Source organism: Anomaloglossus baeobatrachus, chromosome 2 (genome assembly GCF_048569485.1).
Source record: "Anomaloglossus baeobatrachus isolate aAnoBae1 chromosome 2, aAnoBae1.hap1, whole genome shotgun sequence".
In the NCBI taxonomy this organism is placed as follows: domain Eukaryota; kingdom Metazoa; phylum Chordata; class Amphibia; order Anura; family Aromobatidae; genus Anomaloglossus; species Anomaloglossus baeobatrachus.
In genome coordinates this window covers 54,455,711-54,468,582 of record NC_134354.1, presented here as the reverse complement: position 1 = coordinate 54,468,582, position 12,872 = coordinate 54,455,711, and the positions used below count along the sequence as shown (strand labels likewise).

The 12,872-nt window shown below is 46.6% G+C and overlaps 1 protein-coding gene and 1 long non-coding RNA gene across 2 annotated transcripts in view; one reads left to right on the top strand and one right to left on the bottom strand.

Annotated features, from left to right (window-relative positions):
* LOC142282816 (uncharacterized) overlaps nt 1-12,872 on the top strand; it is a 362,565-nt gene that overhangs the window by 100,580 nt on the left and 249,113 nt on the right. The gene's annotated exons all lie outside the window — the stretch shown is intronic.
* The window catches only part of CYYR1 (cysteine and tyrosine rich 1), a 160,652-nt gene continuing 154,471 nt past the window's right edge, over nt 6,692-12,872 (bottom strand). The window contains exon 4 of the mRNA XM_075333046.1: nt 6,692-7,342. Within this exon, the coding sequence (XP_075189161.1) occupies nt 7,209-7,342 (134 nt within the window). The 3' untranslated portion in view covers nt 6,692-7,208. The remainder of the gene's footprint in view (nt 7,343-12,872) is intronic.

Sequence of the window (12,872 nt, the reverse complement as noted above, 5' to 3'; positions counted from 1 at the left end):
CAACTGGCGAACGAATGAACTCGTCTTGCAGATAGTGGTTCCGCAGAGGGATGCTCCAATGGTCCTAGCAGCTTATCATGATAATGCAGGACACTTCGGGTGGAAGAAGTTGGAGACCCTACTCCGTGATCGGTTCTACTGGTTGCACATGAGAAAGACAGTCGAGAAGTGGTGCCGAGACTGTGGTCCGTGTAACCTGAGGCGGAAAGATGATGCCAGCCAGAGGTCTCCCCTACAGCCAATTGTCACGAAGCAGCCCCTGGAGTTGGTGGCCCTGGACCACGTGAAGTTAACACCAAGCCGGTCAGGCTATGTGTACGCCCTCACCATTGTGGACCATTACTCTCGTTTCCTGGTAGTAGTGCCCGTGAAGGACCAGACAGCCAGAACAGCAGCGAGAGCATTTCAGGCCTACTTTTGTCGTCCTCACGGTTACCCTGAAAGGGTACTGACTGATCAGGGTCCTGCATTCGAGGCAGAAGTGTTCCAAGAGTTCTGTAACATGTACGGTTGTAAGAAAATCAGAACCACACTGTACCACCCCCAAACCAATGGATTGTGCGAGAAGATGAACCATGTGGTTATTGACATGCTCAAGACTCTACCTTTGGAAGAAAGAAGCCAATGGCCAGAAAAGTTACCAGATCTGGTAGACTTGTACAACCATATTCCGGTAAATTCGACCAACTGCAGCCCTGCTTACCTGATGCGAGCCAGACCTGGCAAGTTACCTGTAGACTTTGAGATGGGGACTGTGTCACCTGAGGCGGTTCAGGAAATAGAGGATTGGGATACAGAGCGGCAGCAGCGGTACCGTAAGGTCCAGGAATGCGTAGAGAGGAGCCTGTCTCAAGCAAGAACGAGACAAGAGCAGCATTACAATCAAACAGCCCCAGCAACTCCCCTAGCACCTGGAGAACAAGTCCTCAAGAAGAAGCGGAGGACGCATAAATTGGATGATCAGTGGGAAAACGAGCCCTACACCATTATCCCCTCCAACTTTGACAATAGTAAGGTATGCCTCATAAGCAAGGATGAAGGCAAGACCTATCAAGCAGTTTCTCGGGACTGCCTGAAAGCGTGCCCTGAACGGTGCAGAACCCAAAAAGAAGTAGAAGAAGTACAAGAAAGTCCCCAAAGTCAAGAAAAAGAGGAAGAGATGATCCAAACAATCCTTGGAAAATTCCCCAAAACTTGGACCCGAATAAACAATGCCATAGTGGTACCAGTCTTGACGTTCCCGCAGTTGGTCGAGCCAGAAACAGAAGAGGTTCCAGATCCACCTAAAGAACCGGCCGCTCCAACACGAGGTGACACGCCAGCAGTGGAACAGGAGGTTCAACCCCCTGCCAGTGGTGAACCTGCCGTACCCTTGGCGAATCTGAGATCCCGTAGGCAACCGACATGTATCCCTGTCAGGGTTAGGCCTACCAATCACACGGGGGGGGCAGACACTCTAAGTAGTCAGGGACAAACCCCAGAGCTACGCCGGTCCCAACGTAGCACTCGGGGACAGCCCCCTCCAAGGTATAGAACATAGAAAGTAAAATACCTAACAGAATGTAAATAGTTATGTGAAATGTCTGTAATGTTGTGTATAAAATGCTGTTTTGTCTTAGGCGATTAAGTAAATGGACAATTGGGCCACTGGACTATGGGTGGCCAACACCTAAATTGTTCATAGTTAGCACCCGTGTGCTCAACACCCCTGAAGAAAAACCCGTCCGGCGTGCATGGAGTGGGGTCATCAATGCTCTGACGCACGCCCAGAGCCTACGTTGGGGGTTTGATCGCGGCGGGTCCCCCATGGAGCAGTGTAATGGACACCCGGCAGGGAGCCACACTGGACTCTTATAGTAGTGTTTAAGTTTGTAACGTTTAAGTAATGCGCCTCCCATAATGGGATGAGATGTTGTAACATGTTGTGTTTGTTTCCACAGTCCGGGAGTACTGAATTTAACTAAGGGGGAGTGTGGCGCCCCAGGACCTGGTCGCCACAACAGCATTGCCCTCCCAAAGGGTTAATGCTGAGCCTGGAGGTAATTGGGAGGTCCATTGGCCAGCAAGTTTAACATCCAACGCAGTTCTCCCTCCGGCCAGCAGGGGGAGCTCTGAACCTGGGATTCCAGGGAGGATCCCCTTAAGTCTGATCTGGGGGAGGAAGTAGTGGTCAGTCTGTAGAGAGCAGTAGAAGTGAACAGACGCAGAGTGAGCTGTCCTGTGAATCTGGGGCCTAGAGCTAGAGTAGCTTGGCCCAGAGAAGCAGGAGTAGCTGAGAGGCAGCGGAGAGACTCGGACATCGGAGTCTGTGGCCACCAGGGCTTAAACATACTCCCTGGTAGCCGAATCCGAAGGGCAGGAGAGCTGCAAGCACCTGGCCCATAAACATCACAAAAGCACAGCTGCAGCATCAAGGCCCGGTGTGGACTCCAGCAGAGAAGCACCAGAGAGAGGGCCTGCGCAGCCTGCTACAGAGGGAAAGGGACGTACCATCAGTCCCAGCAGCAAGAGGGCCATTGCTGGATTCAGAGAAGCAGGGTCCTATCATAACAAAGAAAAGCACAGGAGTAGGCCTCATACTCAGCTGGCCAGAAAGATCACCCCAAGTACTTCCAGGCCGACCGGATCCCCATCACCACCTGTAACGGTCTCCCAGGACTGGACTGTTTCCAAAGTAAAGAGGAAAAGGTAAAGAGACTGTTGTTTGTGCCTGGTTCTTTCATTGCCTGTCGGCCCTGCACCGTGTTAGCCACACAACCTCATAGACTTCCACGAGCACTAACAGTGTCCCCGGGGCTCCGCTCCACCTGTGGGGAGCAGTACCACCATTGCTGCTATAACATCACCCCGGAGGCCTCACACAGCAGCGGCGGCTTAATAGCCGCAGACCACAGGTGGCGTCACGAACACCAACTTTATTCACCAAGCCACATATTTTACTGACACCCACCAAGGACACGGAGCCGGGCCCAGCCACCACTGACTACCACCGGACTAGTCCGGCCCAGCACCGGGTGTCCCATAACCCTGGGGTGGGCGAGTCAACTTTGGCGTCACGAACAGGATTTCGTGCCCGGTCCCACCGGGTACTGTGCGCCTGCAGAATTGCGCTTAAAAGACTGTGTTACTGCGTGTTTCACTGTTTGAAAACTGCCGCCGCCATTAGCCCCGCTGAGCGCAGGAAGAAGGGGGGCGTGCCTGACAAAGAGCGCGAATGGAGCGTGCCATCAGAGCAGAGCGCTGTTAACCCCGCGCGACCCAGAAGGGAAATTGAAAAGTGAACGGAGCCTGGTAAGGTTCACTAAGGGGGAGGAAGATGTCCGACTCAGAGGGAGGGCAGGTGGCTGCCATAGCCCGAGACGCCGCAGCACCAGCCGACGCAATCCCAGTCGCCGTCGCCCCAGCCCCCGCTGTAGCGCCGGTAATGCCGATCACAATGCCGTACATCCCGGGAGCGGAATGGCTGCCGCAGTACTCCGGGGAGTCCCATACCTTGAGCGACTTCAGAGAAAGTCTGCACAGCTTGTTCCGGGTATATCCTCTGACTGAGAGCCAGAAGGTGGGCATATTAATGGGGCAGCTAGCCGGCGCGGCCCAGCGTGAAGTGAAGTCCTGGCCTGATACAGATAAAGGGACAGCAACCCAGATACTGGCCAAGCTAAAGAGTACTTTTGACACCCGCACCGCAGCAGATGTTATGGCAGCTGGGATGGTGTCACTCCTCACAGGCAGAGCGGGCCCCAGGTGGATGATGAGGGTTATAATGGCCGTTGGCGCCTAAGCGCTGGGCGGCGACGCCGGTAAGGACAAGCCAATACAGTCTCTGTGGGTTCAAGGTGTCTTTTCCTCACAACTTCAGTCGCCAGCCCAGTAGTACTGGTCACTGCCGTTATGGGCTCTGGTCGATCCTGGATCCACAGAAGGTCAGAACCGGTGCGGTAGTCTGTGGGCCCTTCCTTGCTGCACTTTGTAGTGTGAGTCCCTTTGGCTTGAAGCACTTAGAGTCCCTTCCATACTAGATAGAGTACTGTCCCTATGCCAGTAGCATGGATCCCCTTGAGTCTGACCGTGATCTAGGCCCTGGAATCCTAGGTGCCACTTGGCTCTGGAAACTTGTGTGATCGGAGGAGATTGGAACTTCTCCGTCCGGTAGAGTCTGATGATGCAACTTGGAATTACACCACCCTAGGGTGCTGCACCCTGAAATGCGCAGGCCCCGGGGAAGCTGACATGGTATTTCCACAGCGACCGTTAAACTCCTATGTCCCACAGGAGCTACCGGGAAAGACGTCTGCTCACTGTCACACCTGCTGGAGAACTCACTAACTATTGCTGTTTGTGGCTTCCCACTCCCCCTGGTGGCCGCACCTCCCTCTACCCAAGTCCTAAACTGGTGGATTGGGGCCCCGGTTGTGATGGCATCCTGTAAATACTGGAGGTGACCCCTTTGGTCTTCAAAGGCTTGACAAAGAACGCAGGTAGCGATCGAAACGCGTTGCCGCACATGGGCTCCCTACTTTGTCCTTGTAATGATAAATATTTTTTACGTCCTTTAAAATAAAGGTTGCACAAGATTTTATTGCTGGATTATCTTTTTTCTTCTAGATTTTCCATAGTACCTCGCCGGTTTTTAAAAGTATGTTTTTTTTCTGAAATTCCAAAGTGTCTCAGAATAAAACTTACCTGGATGTCATGATGGAGCCATTGACATCTCCAACCACCTTAGTGATAATTAATAATTTTAGAGTTCAGAGTAAATGCTACTACTGTGTTCATATCTGTATTCTGAACACTAGACTGGAATTATTTTACTCTATTCTTGATCATTTAATATGGTATCCTACTGTTGTGATTTTTGGATATGTTGTTCATACGCGATCATGCAGCATGTATCAGCTGTCAGGTTGCCGTTAAGTTATAAAATTGTCTCTCTCTAGCTCTCACTACAGGCAGCTCATTGTATAAATTTTTATATTTCTATATATTTCTCCAATTAAACTTAAAAAAGAAAAAGTCAGCACATTTTTATAAATGTGTCACGCAGTCACTACCGGGGTTCTGCCAGGACTAGGGGAACCCCCAGTGAGTGTCTGAACAAACAGGGTACATTGGGAACATGATACAATGTTGGTGCCTGGCGCTAGGGAGAGGGGAGCCAGGTCACCTCCTGCATTCACCTGAGGAAGTTCCCTGCACTTCCTAACATCCCTATACAGATTCTTACACCCCATTGCTGATCAAGTGCCTAGGCCCTTGCTTGCCCTGAACTCACCCTGGCTAGTGAGCAGGCCGGCGAGAGCACTAGTCTCACCAGGGCAATAATCAAACACAAGGGTAGGATAACAGACAAGGGAAGTTGACACAAAAGGAAAACACTCCAAGCAATGCCTATACAGCGAACACCACAGCTGCAATTGTCATGAACTTCAGGCTTCTTCCAAAGTGCACTGGTAAGATATAAGAATCTATCACCGACATCATATGTTAAGACACGTGGCTATTTATAGTGAAGGGGAGTGGTCACAAAAGAGCTGCACTTGGGATTAAGGCTCCAAGGGACATCCAGATAGGAAAGAGTTCTTAACCCCTACAGCACCAAAGAAAAAAAAAATATGTTTAAGCATAAGATGCAGACCTGCGCACAATAAGGCGCTGTGACTCTCTTGTCCCACACTACCCAGAGATCCCACAGAACGAGGCACACCCAAGACAATATGATAGTAGTGCTATACATAGAAATTACACCTTTTTTTTTTTTCGTACAGATCAAACCTTCTATTTATGAGAAATCTAATTTAAGCTGCTTTCACACTATGTTTTTTTAACATGCATCATGAACGTTTTTTTAACGCATAAACGGATCCAGTGCAAATGCGTTTTCATTTCAATGCATTTGCAATGGACTCGCGTCAACATGCGTTCACCTGCGTTTGCGTGCGTTATAGTGAGGATCCAGTGACTTGCAGTTTTTTAACTTTTTTCAAAAACGCTACTTGTAGCGTTTTTGAGCTGCGTCCAAATACTGCAAATTGCTGGATCCTGACTAAACAGCACGCAAATGTATGTGAACGCTGGCATGCTGATAGTCAGGATCCTGCTTGCTCTACTGAGCATGCCCAGAAACCAGCCTGGTGTGATCAGTCTCTCTCTCCCCTTCCCTCTCTCCCCCTCCCTCTTTCTCCTCTCTCCCCCGCCTGAGAGCGGGGGACGCTCATAACCAAGGTAAATATCGGGTAACCGCGGGCTTAGTTACCCGATGTTTACCTTGGTTACGTGTGCAGGGAGCAGGCAGCCCTGCTCCTAGCAGCTGCAGATGCTCGTAACCAAGGTAAATATCGGGTATCCAAGCAAGTTACCCGATGTTTACCTTGGTTACCAGCGTCCGCAGCTATCAGAAGTCGGCTCCCAGTCTTTCACGTTCAGTTCCCCTCACTACCGATCACATGACTCCAATGCCCGCCCATAAACTTAGTGACAGGATCCTGCAAAATAACACATGCGTTTTTCTTTGCAAAAACAGGATCCGCTTTTGCAGCAAAAAAACGTTCATGACGCATGCTAAAAAAACGTAGTGTGAAAGCAGCCTTAAAAGCCAATATTTTAAAGAATGTTTGGTTGCTTTTTACACTCTTTTATTAACAGAAACTTTTTATTATTTTTATTCTTTTATTAACAATGTATTTTAGCCCATGGCGGACCATCGTAATGCACAGTCCACACGAATGTAATACTGTTCTGTAAGAAAACATTGGCACATAATATTCTTCTTTTGTTTTTACTTTTCTAGTTTTTCTTTATCAAAGTCTTAGAAATACTCACAAATACAGTGCACAGAAAAATAAATAATGTACTTAAAATATGGAGCAGATATTGCAGATGGTCCATAAGATCAGAGTTCAAGCACTTCAGGATATAAGGCTGGAATATGTAGGAAATATTGCAGATATTGCACAGGGTTGAAGCCTGCCATTCCTATGCATCATCCCACTTTAAATGGGATTACAGAAAAATTATCCTTTTTTTTTCTTTAGGAAACAGCGCCACCCTCCTCTATGGGTTGTGTCTGGTATTGCACCTCATTCATTTGCAGGCTGTAATACCGGACCCAACCTGTGGACTAGTGTGGCGCTGTCTATAGAAAAAAAGAAGCAATACTTTTCCAATCCTTCAGTTTTAAAACATTTCTATAGTGTCCCAGTCTTGGCTTGTTACTTTCTTGGTGGTCCAGGATATGGAGGAGGAGCAGGATATTGTAGAGGCACTGGAGGAGTTGGAGTATATGGAGGAGGTAAGTCCATAGGATACTGCATCTCATATTCATAGCTGTAAGGTGGTGGCGAAACTATAGGGAAAAAAAATACAGAATGTAAAAAAAGCAACAAAAAAACCTCTGTTCTCTAAAATGTATTCTAACCCCCCAATCATCAGTAAAATACCCTAAACGGTGCTTTACACGCTGCGACATCGCTAACGATATATCGTCGGGGTCACGGTGTTTGTGACGCACATCCGGCGTTGTTAGCGACATCGCAGCGTGTGACACCTAGGAGCAACGATCAACGATTGCAAAAACATGAAAAATCGTTGATCGTTGACACGTCGCTCCTTTTCATAATATCGTTGGTGGTGCATGCCGTTGGTTGTTCGTCGTTCCTGTGGCAGCACACATCGCTACGCGTGACACCGCAGGAACGACGAACATCTCCTTACCTGCGTCCACCGGCAATGTGGAATGAAGGAGGCGGGCGGGATATTCCGCCCGCTCATCTCCGCCCCTCCTCTGCTATTGGACGGCTGCCGTGTGACGTCGCTGTGACGCCGCACGAACCGCCCCCCCTTAGAAAGGAGGCGGTTCGCCGGCCACAGCGACGTCGCAGGGAAGGTAAGTCCGTGTGACGGGTGTAAGAGATGTTGTGCGCTACGGGCAGCGATTTGCCCGTGATGCACAACCGACGGGGGAGGGTACGATCGCTAGCGATATCGATAGCTTTATCGCAGCGTGTAAAGTGCCTTAAGGCTGTGTTCACATGCAGCATTTTTGAAGCTTTATTTATGCAAATTAAAAACACCAAATTTAAAGTCTCTTAAAATTGTATTTCATAAATCAATAGCACATATGAAAATAAGCAAATGTGTAATATATCTTATCAGAGCAATCTGTTCCTTTCTCCTCCTGGATTGACCTTTGACTCTCTATTGATGGGTAAGTTCTATAAAATCAGTATTCATTATTATCCCATTACTGAGATAGGAGTTGACAGTTGGTGCTTTTAAAATTCTATAGAGGGAGGAGCTAGAGGCTGACATAGACATTCTGCTGCAAGTTCTCCTAAAACGACAGTTACAGTTCTCCATAGAACATTACGAGCACCAACTGTCATCTCCTAATTCAGAAAAGGTAAAACCTGTCTTGACTGAAGACCTTTCACCAAATTTTTCATGTTGAACTGGAGACGCAATGTAATATTGGCTGCCTCTCTATTTGTCACTACACTGATGAAGGGCAGAGAAGGATGTAATTCCACTGTTCCCAATACCCAGCTTACCCTGAGAGGGACTTGACAAAGTGCCTACCCAGCTTTAACCAGTGCCTCCGATGATGATGGTGGCCATGTCTGACAATAGGCGCCACGTATCACTTCAGGGCAGTTCCTGATTGTCTCGCGCCACCAAGGCTGGATGGGAGAAGGGATACACTGCCACTAGGGAAGGATAGGAAGGAAAGGGAAAAACCTGACACTTACCTTAAGGAGCACTAAGCTCCCTGACGTCCCTAGAGGGGTTCTTTCACCCATTCCTATTCCTGTGTTTCCCTGGACACAGCCCCTGTCTAGTGCGTAGGACAATAGGTACACTAGTCTTCTCCCCCATTATGCCTTTCTTGAGTGTAACCTTATTGGAAAGGTGTGAGTCAGTGGCATAACTAGAATTTGATGGGCGCCTATGCAAAAAATTTGTACCTGGGCCCCAACCTGCATGTTGGTCAGATGTATGGGCCCTTGAAGTGTTCTAGATTATAATGTCCTGCAACATGTGTCCCTTCCTTTTATTAATGTCCCCCATCCTGGGCCCCTTCCTTTAATAATGTCCTTCATCCTGCAATAATGTTCTCCATCCAGGGCCTTTTCATATAATAATGTTCCCCATCCTGAGCCTCTACATATAACATTGTACCCCATCCTGTAATAATGTCCTCCTGTCTTTGAAAAAAACCATTAACCAATTCTTCTTACCCTGCCCCTTCCATGACATGCAGTATCTTCTTCTATAGCCCCACAGAAATTTGCAGCTAATATCAGTGTGTGCCACCCCATGCTCGGCGGCAGCCGAGCCACTCGGGTCTGGATCTTCAGTGGGTGGCTCGAGGGTCAACGGACCCGGGGGTCCACGGTCACTCCGATCTAAAAGGGGTTGGCGGTTTGGGGGCGTAGGTGTACGGCCGGAGCCGTGTTTGAGTTTGTGATGCCACCCACGGGTTGTGGTGAAGGTGGACACCACCGCTGCGGTTACGGGGCACCCAGGGGAAATGTTGCGCCTCGGCGTCCGGCCAGGGCGTCACAGGTGCGTTTGCCATGGGCAATGCATGATGATGATACTGCCATATGCTGCGTCAACTGCTGGATACGGATTGGTGAGCAGCATGTATTGCGGTGCAGGAAACAAGTGGATATCTGATCTGCAATACATTTCAGCTGAATGTGGATAAACATCCAGGTGCAATAAGCGCTGGGGATGGCGCCCCCTCTCGCACAAGTCCGATCGCACCCTCTGATCATTATGTCCCTGGTGTGAATTATCTTTGCTCCACTCACAGCACTTTCTAATTATGTAGGAAGGTACACTAGGAGATCAGAGCTGTATCATTACATCTCCCATACTGGGAAACCTAAGCTTTGGTGGGGGCATGTTTTTTTACTGCTGTGTTGCTGCCTGTTTACGATTGGTCAACTCATACAGGGAGAAGAAGTACAGTGAAAACCATCTGATAATACCCATTTGGGATTAAAAAACTTTAACTCAATAGACTGCTAATATCTATGCAATGGATAGGTGAAATTAAAAACAAAAAAAAACAAAACAAAACAAAAATATGTTTTATTCTATTCTGCAGCCAGTAATCCATCATGCGTCCAGTTCAACATGAAAAGTTTGGTGAAAAGTCCTTTTTAAGAACAAATGATCATTACAGCCGACCAATCACAGACAGTAATTATTTGAAATTATCATTGATGTTGAATTTTTTTTTGGGCCTAAAGTAATCTGAAAGATCTTTTTGACAATGAAAAAGAAAGAGATTTAGTTCCAAGATATTCCTTAAAAAGGTTATTTATCCTTCATATGCTGTCACTGACTATGTACGGCTCAGCTAAATGCAGGTAATGTCCAGATATGCCCGCGCTATCACTTCAGATGTAGCAGAGCCGGAGTAGTCGTGGGACCTTGTGTGGATTATGTCAGACCTGATTGTATTGGGGGGTTAATAAATTGGTGAAAGAGAGTCAGTTTTTTGAATTTTATTTGAAATAAAGAATTTTTTGGGTGTTTGTGTTTATTTCCTTTTACTTACAGATTAGTAATGGGGGGGTCTCCCATTACTAATCTAGGGCTTAGTGGGAGCTGAGGCTGTTATTAACCTTTTATTACCCTGTTGCCACTGCACCAGGGCAATTGAGATGAGCCGGTTAAAGTTTCTAATGGATGCAACAAACCTGAGCGGTTGCGGGCTGTTATTTTTAGGCTGGGGGGTCCCAATAACCATGGGCTTCTCCAGCCTGAGAATATCGGCTCCCAGCTGTCGGCTTTATCATGGCTGGGTATCAAAATTGGGGGAACCGTATGCCACTTTTTAAAATTATTTAAATATTTTGATACAAAGCCAAGATAAGCGCATGGCTGGAGGCTGTAGCCTGTAGCCTTATGCTTTATCTGTGCTGGGTATCATAATATGGGGAGACCCTTTGTCAATTTATTTATTTTTACAGCAATAGAAATGCACACACACAGCGTCTCTGATTGGACGAAGTCAGACACGCTGTCACACAGGGTGGTAGCACATCTGACGGCAACAAATCAGAGACGTGGGGACTGCTAGTTGAAGCAGCACATATGTATGAGGTTAATGAGTGGCCCTGGAAGTAGCTTTAGAGCTGTGCGGGAGACTAGGTAACTATAAAGCTTCTAAATCCCCTATCCCTTCTACCACCATTTTTAATCTCCTTATTTGGGTCTCCATAGACTTATATATGGACCGGCATCTGGCCAGATATCTGTGATCAATTCCTGTCCCGAACTTGGTCTCTTTTTTTTAAACCCTGTTGGAGCTGCTGATCCCGGATATCTGTGAGTCCGCCCATCACTAGTTACATTGCACAATATTAACAAAAAATGCAGAACACAATTCGCATTACACTACATGATGATATAACAATGCGATTGGTGTCTTTAGGGAAAGGAACGCAAAATCAATCAGTCCACCTCTTTACAAATACCTATGAAGTTTTTACATATGGCATCACATTTTTTATGAGCCATAGATGAGATAACATTTATGCCTCCAAATAATGGACATGCCCAGATGTGTTTCCCCGTTCCATTTTCTGCATGGAATACAAAAAAATATTATTTTTCAACCTTTTCCCTCCCTTTCATTTATTGTGCTTTGGGAAGTTGCGGAGGTGTCGAATAGGCGAATAAGAGGTATGTTGATTTTGGATTTCGGGAGACTCATTCATCCCTATTTAGGAGTGATAGGAGGCAAGCGAGACTCATTTGCAATAAATTTTAAATAAATCGTAATAACTCAAAATCTATCACCTTCCGTGTAATGCTCATCATATCGGATTGGTGCAGAAGACAAATGATTGTGCGGCTGTACCGGAGTGTAAATGATGTATCTTCACTCTCGGTTCACTTATAAATAGACATCACTTAGGAGGTGATAATGATTGTTTTCATCCACAAATGTTCTCAATTTGCAAATTAAAATTCAATATAAAATTTTATTTAAAAATGAAATTAAATATTGCGAAAATATATGGGAAATACAAAATGTATAATTAAATGCAACTGATAATAGAAGTAATTGCATCTGCCTAATGTTGGAACTAGTCTTAAGAATATATATATATATATATATATATAAAAAAAAAAAGTATCTTCTGGTTCTTTTAAGATTTTTCCTTCCACAGTTAACAGCCCCCGGCTGTGCAACTACTGTGCGAAACAGTGACAATTTCTTTAATGGAGCCATGTTGTAACTTCTCACATTGCAGAAAGGGCTGGCAGTACCAAAGTATGAGAAAAAGCCAATTAAAGGGAACCTGTCAGGTGCAATGTGCACCCAGAATTACGAGCAGTTCTATGCTAGTGTATACAGGGACTGCCTAACAGTCCCTGTATACACTAGCACAGATAGAGAGATCTTTAGAAAAAGTATTTTTTAAGATCTTTTATGATATGCTAATGAGCGCAGGGACTAGTCCCAAGGGCGTTACTTCCCACAGGTACACATGTCAACGCTGATGATGCTGCTACATTGAGTAGCATGTTAGCATGCCCTTCTAGGTGTGCTACCATGCTAAGAGGGCAGACTAGTTTGGGGATATAATGCCCTTGGGACTAATTCCTGGCCTCATTAGCATAAGATGAAAGATCTTTAGAAATCATTTTTCTATAGATCCCTTTATCTATGCTTTGTATACAGGGGCGGCTAGGCAGGGATTAGCAATATGCACCCAGAACTGCTCCTGGTTCTGTGTGCATATTAGACCTGACAGGTTCCCTCTAAAGCTATGTGCACACGTTGCTGATTTGGTTGCAGAAATTTCTGCACCAAATCTGCATCTTTTGGCAGGAAAAATGCTGCAGCAAAA